The sequence below is a fragment of the Elaeis guineensis genome, chromosome 1, assembly GCF_000442705.2.
Source record: "Elaeis guineensis isolate ETL-2024a chromosome 1, EG11, whole genome shotgun sequence".
NCBI lineage: Eukaryota > Viridiplantae > Streptophyta > Magnoliopsida > Arecales > Arecaceae > Elaeis > Elaeis guineensis.
The window spans coordinates 120069005-120085361 of NC_025993.2; the positions used below are offsets into that span (position 1 = coordinate 120069005).

The following is a 16357-nucleotide window of genomic DNA, read 5'->3' on the forward strand; positions in this document are numbered from 1 at the left end:
AATAGGAATTAGCAAACTATTACAACAAAATAATTATATTATTAGGAAAATTGCTATTTCTTTTCACTTTTAAAAAAATCACTTCCCTTGCATATGCATAAAACATCGGCAGAAAATCGATGGTTTATTCAAAAAATGTGGACAACTTACATAAAAATCAAGATTTTCATATCATAATGAGGCTTTTTTGGGACTGTTCCCTGAGTTATGCAAGTTATCATCATGTAGGGGCCATATTTATCTACTTTGTATCGTCCCAATTTTATTAGATATTCTAGAAGAGACTGTATAATTATTGTTATGCAAGAACTATGATTACTATAAAGAAAATCCTACCATACCCGTTTGACATAACTGAAATCAAAATAAATGAATCAGACCATGCACTGGGCTGCTAACCAAGCTGAGGTTCAGCTAATACTCAGCTTTGGGAGTTTAAAAAAATTAAAGAAAACTAACATACAACTCGTGTCTAATTAGAGAAAACTAACATATTTTTTTTAAAAAATCAAAGAAAACTAACATGCAGCTCGTGTCTAATTAATTACGGCAATAAAAATATTTGTACCATTGATCTGAGAAGTGATCCACATGTTGAACCTCAAATGAGACACAATTTGAGTGGATGTAATTCCCAGCCCATTCCAGAAAAATGTGGTATTCCATCTGCCATGGGACGGTTGAACCCATTCCATAAAGTAACTTAAATGACCATTAATGCAACACTGGATCTACTCCAATTTTTTCAATGCTGAACCGAACAATTAGTTAGAAACACCAGAGAGGCCAGGAATTAGTTGGCAGATGGTATTGTCACTGGGTTGGACTCTGGGAAAGATGGCAGAGGGAAAAGGGAGGAGTAACGCCATGGCATGGGAGAGAAGAAAACAAATTAAAACGGAAGGAAGAGCAGAGAAGGCCATGAGCCAGCCCAAGTGGCATAGCCTCGGGAGACGGCTATAAAGGCGGTGCAACTAAAATTGGCAGCATTTCTTATTCTGCTGCCATTTGGCCTGTCAGACGCTACAGTGGGTGGTTCCTGAAAACCACCCTGCGCTACTTCGTTACGTCCAATTCCTATGTCATTACCTATTTGCCCCTTCCCTTCTCCAAAAGTACCTGAGATAAACAACAATATAATTCTAATTACAACCAGTAATATTAGAGCAAACAATCTTTTAATAAGCTTGTAGATTTTAGACAAAGAAGCATAGAGCAAGAAAGAGCGGCCCATGAAATTGGCTTCGCTGCTCTAAATGATTATTGGACAAAATTGATATCCATGCATATCTCCTTTTCTTTTTTTTTCTAATGAATAAAACCACTCTAAATCAAATTCAAAAAAAATTAACTAAATAAACATAGAGATAACTTGTGCATCATTATTCCGAACAACATAACTAATCTATCTTAACATTTTCTTATTTACAGATCATATACGGCCTTAAAATGATTGTTATGTTATATACAAACTTCTCATCATCACAAGTTAATTATATAGTAATCTATTGTTGATTAGCCTCTTGCTTTTGCAATGTATGTCAATTAGAAAGTATCTATGGCTATAATAGAAGTAAAAGCCAATAAATAGATAGATGGATGCCTTGGAAAAGCCTAAGGATGAGAAAGATTGGATAAAAAATTGGGACTCAAAAGGGCATCCCACTCAAGTTGGGAAGAAGGGCATGGAGTGCTATGAGACTCGTGAACAGCATTGATTGATTCTTTTAAAATATCCAAGAGAAAAATGCACAAATTGCTCAAAAATAGAAAAAATAAAATATGATCAGCAAGATTTTTTCAATATGGAGGGAAAAGTGAATCATGAAGTTTTAGCAGGCAGAGTTAAAGCATTTCAGATAAAAGACCTGATGAGTTCACATTATAATAGTAGAGAAGTAGAAGTTCCTATATTATATGGACAGAAGCTTAGAGGGATATATAGTTTTTCCACCACCAATAATCTCGTAATAATTAAAAAAAATTCTAGCTTATATAGAAAATAAGAAAAATACATATACTTGAAAATGACATGTGTTGTAAGCTGGCATCTATTACAAATTGGAGTCCTTTCATGCATTAGGTAGAAAAGTGTGCCACATCCTACCATGAGTTTCTTTAACATATTGATACAAACAACTCCAATGACTAATCATTTGTTTTTCTATATGGAATTGCACCATGTCTTGTATTGGTACGGTTATTTGAGAATCATATTATCTTCCAATTGATACAAGCAGAAGTGCACATATAAACTCAAGTCTAATTTAACTCAACTAAGCCTTAGTTCCAAACTAATTATGGGCAACTACATAAATCTTTTTCTTTCATTCTACTCTGTTTAGGATTATAACTTTTGAAAGATGTAATGATATCAAGTGTTTCCTTAACATTTCATCCTATATGATTTTCAATCTACCTCTATCCCTCTTTTCTTCTACATATATCAAATTATTCCCTATAACGATGCATCTCTTAGTTTACATTTTACATGTCCAAACTATCTAAGTTTTTTTTTCTCAATTTATTTTTAAGTGGTGTTATCTGTACATTTTTAAGGAAGACATTATTTTTTATTTTATCTTTTCTTATATTACTGCACATCTATCTCAATATTCTCATTTTAGCCACACACATCTTATGTATATATTATATTTTAACTACCCAATATTTTGTACCATCAAAAGTAGTTGGTTATATAGCTGTCTTATAAAATATTTTTCTCAACTTGGCATGTATTCTATGATTATATAATATCTTAATTGTATTGTTGCATTTTAACTACTTTGCTTTAATCTATAGAAAATATCCTCTTCTCTCTCTCCTTCTTTATGAATAAATGATCCCAAATATCAAAAATGATCACTCTTAAGAACTTCATACTTCTCAATTTTCACTCCAACCCTCATTTCAATTTTTAATTTTATTAAAACTATATTCTATATGTTACATCTTGGTCCTACTTAATATGAAACTTTTATATTCTAATGTACCTACCTCCCTAATTACAACTTATGATTTATTCCAAGTTTAGTTGTATATACTAAGACTATATCATCTGCAAATAGCATGCTCTAAGGAATATCATTTTGAATATGCCTAGTAAGCTTAGTCATAACTAGCACCGAAAGATAAAGACTTATAATAGATTCTTGGTGCAAACCTGTTGTTATTGGAAAGTTACTAGAATTACTATCAATAGTCATCCCATTAGTATTTGCTCCATTATACATGTCCTTAATTATATTAATATAATTAGTAGAAGCTTTTTTCTTTTTTAATACCCACTATAAAATTTTTCTAGAGACTCTATCATATATTTTCTCTTAATCAATAAAATCCAGACGGAGATCTTGTCTCTTGTTTTTGTATTTCTTTAACCTCCTAAGGAGAAAAATAGCTTTCGTAGTTGATCTTTTTGACATAAAATCAAATTGGTTCTCTGATATTTGTATGTCATACCTCAATCTATGCTTAATAATTCTAAGTTTCATATCATGAGTTAAGTACAATGATAGAAAAGTTTTAAATATCATCTTCATCTTTATAAATTGGTATGTAGTGTTCTTCTTCCATTCATCAAGCATCTTAATATCTTATTGGTTTTTGAAATTTTATAAAACAGATTATTTAATCAAGTTACCATCATGTCACCTAAGCACTTCTAAACCTCAGTAGGGATTCCATCAAGTCTAAATACTTTCCTATTTTCATCTTTTCATAACCTTCTTTACCTCAAATACTTATTCTATGTATAAACTTGATATTTCTATCTTCAAATGGAACTAATAAAACATCCTAGATCATTTGTATGACTTCAATTGAATAATTTGTAAAAATAGTTCTTCCATCTTTCTTTAATCTCATCCTTATTAACCAAAACTTTTTCTATTGTTATCATTTAGCTTGAGTCATGTCTCTAGTTTTTTTTTCCCTTAGTTTCATAGTCTAATAGATATTTTTCTCTTTATCCTTAGTTTCTAATTTGTAATATAAGTCCTTTAAAATCTTACCTATAATAATTCCTACTATGTTTTTATTTATATCTTCCCTAACATACCAGAGTTATCAATTTTCTTTGCTTTTCTACCGTTCACTTTGTCTCTTATAGACAAGTTATGTTAATTCTCATCCTAGATATTATATTTATTAATTTTATTTTTTATTTTTTATTTTTTTTATAATGACCCTATATTTCAAGCCGCTAAATGTATCGTATCTTTTTGACCAACCATTTTGCCCACATCTATCCATTCAGATATGAGAATCCTTGCTAAGTTCACACCACATCTGAGAGTTGATTAGATCGTCACTTCTGTAAAACATTTTCGTTAACCCATGCTGATTTTCCAATACGCCTGTAGTCCGACATAGAAAGCTCTAACGATTTTTTTATATACATTCATATTCACAACATGTAACCATAAAGCCATCGGCCTACCGTAACTCTTTTTCTTTATCTGAACTCAGGACTAGCCATGCACAAAATCTAGATGGAGTTAAGCATAAGCGCACGCATGTCCATAAAAATCGCCTTGATGTCTCAATGATTCTGCTCTATTGGATGCCATGAAAGCTTATATAATTTTTAGCAAATCAAATAATTTATATATAAATTTTAAATATAAAATTATTAAAGATTTTATGCTGCTGGGATCTAAAATTGAAAATTGAAAGCTGCACGATCAACTAAAAAAAGACAAGATGCACAAAATCTCGAGTTTAAAAAAATAAAAATCAAGGGTAATCATGTAATTTCATGGAGAACAAGATCCTCGGGTCGTACTGATATTTAATACCCCTCACCCCGCCCGCTGTCTTCCCATTGCTCTAAACACCGCCACCCAAGAACAGAAGCAGCCCCAGCCAGCTCTTTCCCTCCCTCTGTCTCTATCCCCACTCCGAAGGAACTAAAAAGAAAAGAGAGAAGAAAAAGAAAGGCTATAAAAATAAAAACCCAAAGGAGAAGAGAAAAAAAAGGCTTTTGTGGGAGGAGAGAAGGCTGCTTAGAAGAATGGCTCTTCGAGTGAACCTTGCACCGGAGATGGCTCTCTGCTTCGCTCTCCAAAAGAGGAGTACGAGATCCCCCAGGGTGTCTATGACCTCCACCATTCCCTCCTCCCCAAAGTGAGTTCCATTATCCTTAAAAGCCTCTGTGGTTCCTTTGATCGATGGAAGACTCCAGTTTTTTCCTGATTCGATTTTTGGCGTCCAATTGCGTGTATCTTGCGTGATTCGATGTTCTGATGGCTTTAAATCACTTATATTCGTCTATTTCTTGATTGTGGTCATGCTTTTCTTGGATTTTGTTTTTCTTTTTATGGCCCGAGAATGGTGGGAATAGTTTTGATGGGATTTCTTGAATTCCGATAAGGATTTTGACTCCCTAGAATCAAGGTTTTATAGATTGAGAAGCTTGCTTGCTTAAACAGAAGAAATATTGGGTTAATCCTATCGTTTTGGAGTCACATATGGGTTCCTATGTGGGTTCCTATGATTGCCTTTCTACCCATCTCGCTGTCCACAGTGGCTGCGTTATTTCCAAATGAGTTATCTTCATGAGTTCTTTGCTGAATTTAGGTTAAATCTGTACTCAGTAGTCATGATCTCTCCTTTATTTTCAAAAGGTTTTACTTTTTTCTGAGCTTTGTTTTGGGGAGAAAGAGATGAATCTCATGTACAATCATCCTTTGCATCTAAATCAAAGAAGGGAAAGAAGGAAGAGACTAAAGAACCCAGTTAACCATGATTTTTTTTAAATATGTATTGCATCCAAATTACTTTATTCAATTTTATACTATTATTTATTTTCATATTAATGATTTATTAGAAAATATTCTCCAGTGACTTGAAATCGGAAATATCATAGTGGCATTCTTGTACTGGCATTAGTTTTTTTTTTTTTTTTTCCTTAATTTTTTGTGGAGTGTTGCTTGCCTCTTCTTCTGAAGTGAAATCCCCAATATACCATGCCAAGATTTTTTCTATGTGCATTTATATGTGGATGGGGTTTTCAGAAATTTCATTTTTGGGGAGTTATATTGGTTTAATTTGATCGATGCCTTGGATTTGAGGGTGATTCATGTTAACATGCATTTCTGGTTATGATTATAGTTCTTTGAATTTTAAACCGCTTATGGATTTCTTTGCCTATGTGTGTTTAATTGGTTTATGTGTCACTCATTTGATTGGTGAGAAAAGAGGTGTGGACTGATTTGAGTTGCTCTTTCTTTCATGAGAATGAATTCATGCATGTAAGCTTAGTTATAATTGTGATCACTGTATTGAGAAGGAATTCATGCATACAAGCTTATTTATAATTGTGATAGCTGTATTCATGTCATCTTAATTGAGGAAGCTGATTTTACTTGTTTTGAAATTTGTTCTATTTATCTGAGTTTCTGCTGAATTGTCCTATAATATCATCTGAGATTTCCAAGATCTCGGTCCCTTTTGTCTTGGACCTGGATTCTTTTCTTACCCAAGATAAATTGAGATCTCAGTTCGTCTCAGTATCCGGGATCTTTGAAAATGTACAAGATTCTGGTGATTAAAAATCTTAATTCCAACATCGTGTTTTCTGCTTTAATTCTTTCAATGTTTATGTTTGGGGTAGCAAGATTACCTTTTGCATTTCCTTCATAGTGAAACTGAGGTTGTGTGGAACTGGAACATGATTACCACAATAATACACCTAGGGAAAATGGAAAAGATAAAGGGAAAATGCTTCATGCGACTGAAGTCACAGAATTCTGAATAATTCTGAACTAGTAAACCAAGATTATGTTTTGGAGCTTCCTTTTCCCATTTTACTATGAAGAACTGGGCATAACAATCTGTTAGTCTCTGTCGTTCAATACGATGTAGTGCCAATCACTTTTTTGCAAATCAGATTTCCTATCTCTCCCTGACCCCTTCAGCAATATGGAAATGATGAAATTATAAGCAGTTAAGCAGTTAAAGCTTATTAATTAAAGCTGATGTGGAAATGGTGAAATTAGAAGCGGTTAAGCAGCTAGAGCTTATTAACTAAAGTTCTGTTTTGACAATGTAACCAGAATCATATCAACTGCTGGTCGAAAAAAAAAAACTATTAGTCACAGTTTTTGCCCTTCTTTAAAACAGAGAAGTTACCCTTTTGTTATATACTTTCTTTTTAAGAGTATCCTGCCATGGGGCTTGACAGTGCAACTGATGTCCAAGTAAACTGAAATAGGAGGGTATAGTTTTAGGACCAGTATGTCCTGGATGCTGGTTTTGGAGAAGTTTTTGAAGATAAATGAGTAATTTTATACTTCTGATTCATCTTCTATTCCATTTGTGGATGTAGGTAACCATACAAGGATCTTGATTTCATGGATCAGCATTTTCTGAACCCGAATCCTAGAAATCATTCCTGAGCCCTTAGGAATGTACTGAAATGTCATCTCTCTTGTTTCTTCCTGGCTGACCAGATAGGGTAGGTTTTATCTGATAGATCGGCGAAGCTGATAAGATGAGCAGCAACGGATTTGATGAGGAGCTATGTAGGTGTAGTAACTAGCTAACAGATTCCGTGGAGAAAGATCTGGTTACGCTTCCGTCATGGAAAGGCATCTCTACAATTGATAACATAGCCATCCAAAATGCTCCCGTCAAAATTTCATGTTCAGGCAATCTCTGATGACAAGGACTTCACAAAAGTGGTTGTTAATGGTCATTATTCACAATCACCAGATATATTTGAACTACTGGATTCCGTCAGTGATGCTGATCATTGATTGAGCTGGCACCAGCAAAGTGTGCTCAATAAGACTTCCAAAAGCCCTGTGATTTAGATACATTTTAGCAGGGTTGGAAATCGTGATTAGGTTGATAATTTTGACAATCTGATAGCTATCATCAAATATCGAGAAATCTGAAGACTAAATGTTCATTCTGTTCTTAGGCTCATATTTAAGGTGGTCATTGTATTGATGCTTTCTTGGATCTAGTCCAAATTCTTAGCATGTGGGTGTTTGCCTTTATATCAGTTATTTCATCTAATGGATTTAATTGATGTTTTGCGTATCGATGGTGCATGCCACTTGCCATATTGATAGGGAATGTTTTGATCAGGTTGATTGGAATTACTTTAACTCGAGCATAAGTTTGTGTCGAACCCAGACATGCTTGAGAGTAAGCTTGATCACACTAAGCCAACATGTTCACATTTACGTTGCAAACTGAGTAACATTTTTTTCATGAAATATCTTTTTAAAATATTTTTAACATTGTTAACCACAAAATAGGAAATAAAAAATGAATTTGAATTATTATTCTTTCTACGAGGCTATAGGTCAAGCCCTACTTAACATTTCCAAAAGTTAACCAAATCAAATGTCATTTTTGGCTTTTTTTTCCTCTAAATTTATGGTGTTTTTTGGGGAGGATTGGGGGTAAAATGCATCATCCCAAGAAAGTGCGAGAGTGTGCTTAGGTGATCTTGCATAAGGGGGACATCTTGAGAACTTATGCAGGGCAAGGAACTCAGATAATAACTTCGACTAGCCCTTTTGGGTGAGGTTCCAAGTCGTAATAAAATGGTATCAGAACCGACTTGGCCAATGACTCATGCATGAGTAGGGGACATTGCAGCATAGATCTTTTTGGGGCCATAAGCCAATTTGGTGTTTATGATTATGTTTGAGATTGGACCCTTTGCTTAGCGATGATGCCAGAGTTTAAATGGTGGAGTTTGTGAGGACCCATGTATCCATGTGTTTAGTCCTTTATCAATTGTGTTGGGGAGATAGTGATTATTTACACAGGGCCAAGGAACCTAAATAATAACTTCTGGCTAGCAGTTTTCTATAAGGTCCCAGGTCATTACATTATCCTCATCTTCTATTTCTTGCTATTGCTCTACTTCAAAACTCATTATAATATGATGTTATATATATATATATATATATATATATATATATTTGGTGCTGACAATAAGTATTAAACATTGGATCCTTGTATCTGAACTTCATTCTTTGCCCCATATATTTCTTTATCATCCTTCTAGCACCGGTATCTTTTGTTCTTGGAAGGTGAATTAGAACAGCTAAGAGATGAACTTTCTTCTTTATGTATTCTGATGCTAGTAGAAGGGTAATTATTTTATATGGAGTCTACTAAAAATTTCAAAAGGACTCTCTCTTGTGTAGTTTTGGAGCCAAGATCTTGAATTAGGGGGGCAAGAATAAAAGTATAAAACCACATCCTCTACAAAGGTATTTATCTATTTAATTTTTGATCATTAATCATGAATACATAAAATAGATGTAATACATTAGATTATGCAAATGTTTGACCATGAACCAAGATAAGCTTGGAGCATGGGCTTTCTCCAAGGAAACTCTTGGTTATAAAATTATAACTCTTGGTTATAAAATTATAAGTCAAAATTATAAGCATATGTGGGAAGAAAGTTGCAAAATAGTAAATTCTAAATATAAAGGGGAAAAGCTTGGCCCTTGTTTTATCTTTGTTTTCTTTTTTAGATTTTCAATGTAAGATGATTTTGTCACTAATTTAGATTCATGAGAAATATCCAGAAGGTTGCTGTGAAGTATTCCAAAAAAATCTATAGTAGCACCAAATTTTATTTCTATTATAGTGTTATAAAGAAGATGCTACGTGAGTGTTCTTTTGTAGTTTTCAAAAGCATTATCTATTATAGAGGAGGGAAAGTTTTGAAAGTTCATCTGAAATAGTGAGAGGAAAAAGATCATAAAGGGTTAGGCAAAGAAGGTATCCAATGGCCCAGAATTTCAAGGGAGAGGGGCATATCTTACATTGATTGTTGTAAATAAGAGAAAATCCAGAAATCCTGGGAGCTTTTTTTTTTTTTTTTGGGGCGGGAAGGGAGGGTGCCTCCATAACTTATACATAAACAAGCGCACATATATTGGGAAGCATGGATATATGCAATTTTTATGGTTTCTATTGGATTTTCAAGTGCTTGTCCATTCCAGTCCATCCACAGGTATCATGCCTTGCCAATACCGCCACCAGCAGTAGTCTATATAGAATTTTTTTAATTGTTTCATTTTTTTTTAAGATAAAATGAGTCTATCTAATCATCACACACATACACATTTTCATCATGATGCTGCCCATGTCAAATATCCTCATGATTACTAGTAATAACTGGATAGATTATGAAAATAGCAGTTCATTGGTATGTAAATTTCAGTCAGTATATACATTTTATAAAATAAATTAATGAATAAAACATTTCCTTACTTAATGTGTCAGGGCATTTGGAGACTGTGTCTTGCACTATTTTCTCATATGAAATTTCATACTGCTACATTGTGCTTAATATAGGATAATGTGTTTTCACTTCTACACATATTAACGTCAGATTATAAGCATGACTTGGAATATTTTTTCTTATTTTAAATCTCAGAATATGGTATGACTGTTATATGGAAATATATAAAAGATATACAACCTTCTATATTTTTGTATCTTATTCCATTTGTGGTAAAAATTGGAAAAAATTGTCATTGGCAACACTTCCTGTTTCATGATTCCATACTGTGGAAGTCATTTAATATAATTTCCTGCTGTTCTGAATTTTTCCTTATTTGCATAATTGCATTGCAAGCTGTATTTTGATTGTTCATTGTATGTTCATTACGTCAAATTTTTCATAGCTAAAGGACTCTATTCCATGCTCCTTTTTATTTACAAATTAATCGTCTTTGATAGCAATTAGTGGTAAAACTGCTCTCCTCAAATTAAAAAAAGTTAGAAAACTATGAAATCTTTAGGCTTTGTTTGTTTCCTGTTAGTATTATTTTGCAACAGCATAAAGAATACTCTAAGCATATAATTTATCTCAGGGTTGAGTCTCTGAAAAAACGCTTCAGTCCTCCACATGAGGTGCATTTGCAAGTCACTCATTCCATGCCACCACACAAGATTGAGATTTTCAAGTCCTTAGAAGAGTGGGCGGAAAATAATATCTTGGTGCTTTTAAAGCCAGTCGAGAAGAGTTGGCAACCACAGGATTTTCTGCCAGATTCTTCATCTGAGGGTTTTTATGAGGAAGTTAAGGAGTTGAGGGAGCGGTCAAGGGAGATCCCTGATGATTATTATGTTTGCCTGGTCGGAGATATGATCACTGAGGAGGCTCTTCCCACATATCAAACAATGCTTAATACTCTTGATGGTGTCCGAGATGAAACAGGTGCAAGCCTTACCTCATGGGCTATTTGGACAAGGGCATGGACTGCTGAAGAGAACAGACATGGTGACCTTCTCAACAAGTATTTGTACCTAACTGGAAGAGTGGACATGAAACAAATTGAGAAGACAATTCAGTATCTGATTGGTTCGGGAATGGTATGAATTTCTCTAATATGCTTTTCCTTGATTTGAAATTACTTATTTATAATTTGGAATCTCTATAGTTAATATATACAAGCTTGCAAAATATCTTGTTTGAATTATGGAATTCTGTTTGGCTGGATAATGTGTGCTGCTTCTTTCATTAACTGATATATACTTTCTCCCCTTTTTGTTTTTGTCATGCAATGTGGTTAATAATTGTTTGGAAGGAATATACATGGACCCATAATTTTGGAAAAATTTCTACTCCATGAATCTTTAAGAAAAATGACGACCTTACAATGTCTATTTAGTTAGCCAATAATACATGATGCTTAATTATCCATACTCCTAGGATCAGGATTTTTCTTTTATTAAAAGGACTTGGAACTTTAAAGTTTAGATCTTTAATTGGTATTTTGAAAAGAAAAGAAATAATGTGCGAGACCCGAAATTTTTAGGACTGAGATTGTGTTAATAGGAGCACAACTCAAGGAATTTGCTCCACCGCAAAGTGGTCATAATTACAAATAATGTGGGTTTGGGCCTTTTCACATTAAAAAGAAGCTTCGTGTTTCTAGAATTACCTAAACATTTTTGGCATTACCCAAATTCCTTTTTGGGGATAACTTGCCTTTACTAGAAATATGCAAACTCATAGGCCTGTAACTGATCGGCATGTTACCAAATGTGCATGTATTTGTCCCAGGAATGACTTATCTTTATTCTGTGTTTTGTAGGATCCTAGGACAGAGAATAGCCCCTACCTTGGTTTCATTTATACGTCATTTCAAGAACGAGCAACCTTCATATCCCATGGGAACACGGCTAGGCTTGCCAAAGATTATGGGGACCTGAAACTGGCTCAGATATGTGGTACGATTGCTGCTGATGAGAAGCGCCATGAGACTGCATACACCAAGATAGTGGAGAAGCTGTTTGAAATAGATCCAGATGGGACTGTGCTTGCATTTGCTGACATGATGAAAAAGAAGATCTCAATGCCTGCCCATTTGATGTACGATGGGCACGATGATAACTTGTTCGAACACTTCTCTGCTGTTGCTCAGCGATTGCGTGTCTATACTGCCAAGGACTATGCTGATATACTCGACTTTCTTGTCCGGAGGTGGAATGTGGAGAAGCTAGCTGGCCTTTCTGGGGAGGGGAACCGAGCTCAAGACTTTGTTTGCACTTTGGCTTCTAGGATACGGAGGCTTGAAGAAAGAGCACAAGAGAGAGCCAAGCAAACACCGTGCATTCCCTTCAGTTGGATTTATGGTAGGGAAGTGCAGCTTTGACTTCGAGAACACTGAACAAAACAATTTTGATGTCACACTGGTACGTACTATCCAACTTAGCTGAAAGTTTTTCTAGGTTGGCTGCTTCTAGCTTCTTGTCAGCGTTCAGCTGGCTACTTGTAGGGGGCTTTTGGGAGTGTCTTAGCTGTAAGCTCATGTTTTTTTCTGTCTGTGAGTTGGGTTTGTTCAAGTCTGTAAATCCTCTCTTTAGCAACTATTATGGGTGTGATCTGAGGCTGGACGTGATCTCTAGTTTACATAGTTGAAAGCTTTTGCTTGGTACTTGGTTCATGTATATGTAGCAGTCCTTTGAATGTAGCTGCAGGTGTGTGTGTGTTGAGACAAAAGTTAGCTGGCTTCCTGCGGTAACTTGATCGGTTGCTCCAGCCACTTGGCCTTGTTCAAGAGTTTTTGACCGACTCCTTGTTCCCTTTCAACAGCACTTGTTTTGTTTTCTTTAACATATTTGTAACTCTAGTGAGACGTTCTCTCTGCACTTTCAAGCTCTTCGTGCAATCCTACCGGTAGGCAGAACTTCTTGAATCTGAACAGAGAATGCCTTCGAGTACTAATGTGAACTGTTAAGAGCAAGGGGCGAGTACTAATGTTGAGAGCAAGGGGCAATGATCTGATCCTATCCAAGCAAGATTGGATGATCTCTGATTCTGGAAATAAGTTGAGCCATTTTGCAGAGGCTAGAGCCTCATCCGATTTCTCCCAAACTCTTGTTTCCTCGCGTCGATTGTTGCACCATGTGAAAGGGCATCCAGTGAATCTATGGTCCATCAGGCCATCATCCCTGATGAAGTGCTGAAGTTCAAAAACATCCCTGCTTTCCTTGAATGATTTTCCTTCTTCTTGTCTTGGAGCTAGAAACAACAACATGCGCATCCTCTAAAATCATGGTCGGCAGTCCAATGGATAACATGTTTGGCACCGTGTCCCAAACCATACGACGTTGTCTCCCACAAGTGCTGGCATGTACGAATACCAAGGAGCCAAGGTTGAGTTTCTAGGAAGGACAACTGTTTGCCCATTAGAACCATAAAAATCAAAAGATTCACGATCCTTTCACCCTACAATGATTATCCCCATGCGTTTACAGCACGTCCTCTCTCAAACTAGCACGTAAGAGACACGTGCTTGATTGACCACACAGTTTCAAGAGAATATCCCAGGAGCTAAAACCAAATGGATATTGGATCGAAGTTCAACGGGGACATCCCACTAAAGGCTGAATGCATTGGAGGGTCGACTGAAAGTGTATCAATATAAAGTAGGTCCAATTGACATATAGCAAGGGTTTCAGCTAATAAAGTATGACTATTGCTTTGACAGGTGACACGGGATCAGGACATGGAGTAGTTAGGAGCATAGCTGGCATCAGTTATGAGAACCGCTAGGAGTAGAAAATGAATGTGGATAGCATCCATCAGAATAGGTAGTTCTTATATTTAGCATAAATAAGTAGAATTGTACTCGGTTCGGTTAGAGATTTCTCGATAATCTAAATTATCGATGCATCTTGTATTATCTTAGCTTACTTTATAAGTAGATTTCTACTTTAAAAACAGTGTTAACTTAAATTTCTACTATCATAGTCTAGGCTATATTTTATCCTATCTGAATACATCTCTTTTGAATGATGGTGTGATGCTTGTGAGAATCCTTGAAGATCAAAATATCTTGACCCATGCTACTCTTGTATTCTTTTTTTTTACGGCTGATCTAATGCCGATAGCATGTTGATGCAATTATCTAGCCATTGACATTTGACTTGTAACCCTTTCCATTAGCCAACGAGTTTCTTGATGCATCCAAACAGGACACAAGAAGTGCCCAGACACTCTAACAAGCCTTCTATAAGAATAGACAACAACTACTGCTGCTTTCCAACACCTCTCCAAAGTTTATCAATTGTTTCATCACCTAAAATTCTTCTCTACGATATAGCATATATCAGGATCATGCTTGCTAACCAATCACTTGAGATTCTTTAAGAAAGAGGGCTTGGCCACACCCTTTCAATTCCCTGACAAAATAATCATGGGTTTGGTGAGTTTGGGGGAGTTACCTTGATGACTTCATTCTTACTTTCTTCCTAGGTTTCGGTGTGATTCCATTCTTCCAATACCGGCGAGTCATATAGTGGATAAAACCTTCTTTTTCCCCTCCCTTAGATTTATGGTGATTTCTTCTATGCAAGCGGGAGTGGGACATGAGGGTGAGGTCACAAGGGCCTCATTCCTCTACCTTGAAATTAGGGTTTCCATCATCTGATGGGTAAACAAGAATTCTCTTAGGTTGCATTTGGTAGCTGGCAATCTATTCACATGATTGATAATTTAAAATGGGCCCACCAAATTATTGTGTTTGCTATGCTTTTTGAGTGGCAATCCAGATTACCTCTCAGGAGATAATGATGACAATCTATCTTGAAGACAATCTAGATTATCTTTCAAGATTGTCTGGCGATGTACCAAATGCAATCTTAACTTTATCCCACTGAGGCTTGGCTTTCTCTCTAACATTCGCAACATGAGCACCTGGTGCCTCCACTTGTTCAATGGCCTTTTGTGGGGCTGCTAAATCCACTTTGGAGTGATCTTCGTGCACTCGGGAATGATGGGCTGATCTATGGTAAAGTAGATCCTAATGTAGAAGATGGAAAGACTCGATAACCCAAAGGACCTACCTACAAGTCCATCTTCCATCACAAGAACCTTGAGCTCAGGTCATTTGGAGATCACTTCCATTGATCCCTATTTTTATCCATCGTGTGGCACTGATTTCCTACTCTTCTGCTCACTTTCTCTAGCACAGTGAATTGAGACTCTAATGATCCAACGCTACCTCATGCAGATCAATCCCCAACTGTCCCCTTGCCACTTGTCATTTTCCTATTCACCAATGAATTAACCATCTACTAGCTATCCGTTCCCACCGGTTGAGCTGGAACAGGTTTCCTTTCAGCTCGATGCACTACTCCTGGTTCAACCTTTGGCTATGATCAGGTTGGCTCCTCTACTATTTTACGTTCTCTATTTCCACTGAAACTTTGGGGACGATCATCTATGGCTTCAACGGTTGTTTCTCCTCATTCTTTATCCTAAACGCTTGTTCATTTGTTATTTGGCTATATTCATTCTCTGAGTGGCCTATCCTATGACATAAGAAATAAAAAATGGAAATATTTTCATACTGAAAAAACTGCCATCATTTGCGTCCTTCGGTAATAATCTCCATCACCAATTGGAGTGGTTTGGTGATATCTACCTAGATGCAGGTCTTTGCATAGCTGCCTTTGATTGCTTTCTTCATACAATTATGGATGAACCTAGGAGGTCTTACCGTAGGTGTAATATCAAGCAGCATCCCTCACTCCCATAGCTCCATCGAGAAGTACGTATGGGAGATGCATCCGTAAGGAAGCACACAAAATTGGTGCTGAGGTTTGGTTGTCATTGCTCCAATACCAATTCTCATCCGATAATAATCCAAGAACCGTTCACCATCACCTATTAAAAGGTTTTCATTGAACATGGCTATTCCTACTCCCTCTAATCTCATGCATCTCTCTTTTTTTTTTGGAATAATCTCATGCATCTCTTAAGGATCTAAATATCATATTAACAAACATAGCAAGTATGAAGCATAATTCATTTCCCAATTCTTTAACTAACGTCCATGGCATTACGTGAATGGCAAGA

At 35.8% G+C, this 16357-nt stretch overlaps 1 protein-coding gene across 1 annotated transcript; it reads left to right on the forward strand.

Annotated features, from left to right (window-relative positions):
* The first annotated feature begins 4836 nt into the window (after positions 1–4836).
* Positions 4837–12942, forward strand: LOC105032448 (stearoyl-[acyl-carrier-protein] 9-desaturase, chloroplastic-like). Its single transcript, XM_010906903.3, has 3 exons — positions 4837–5127; positions 10860–11361; positions 12087–12942. Exons 1-3 carry the CDS (start codon positions 5015–5017, stop codon positions 12645–12647), a joined length of 1176 nt encoding a protein of 391 aa, XP_010905205.1. The 5' UTR covers positions 4837–5014; the 3' UTR covers positions 12648–12942.
* The last annotated feature ends 3415 nt before the right edge of the window (positions 12943–16357 follow it).

What these genes read in the sequence shown, in the direction of transcription:
- LOC105032448 (XM_010906903.3), top strand. Translation starts at nt 5,015, where the DNA reads ATGGCTCTTCGAGTGAACCTTGCACCGGAGATGGCTCTCTGCTTCGCT. An exon ending in ACCATTCCCTCCTCCCCAAA is followed by an intron (nt 5,128 to 10,859) that starts GTGAGTTCCATT and finishes AATTTATCTCAG; the next exon opens with GGTTGAGTCTCTGAAAAAAC. An exon ending in ATCTGATTGGTTCGGGAATG is followed by an intron (nt 11,362 to 12,086) that starts GTATGAATTTCT and finishes TGTGTTTTGTAG; the next exon opens with GATCCTAGGACAGAGAATAG.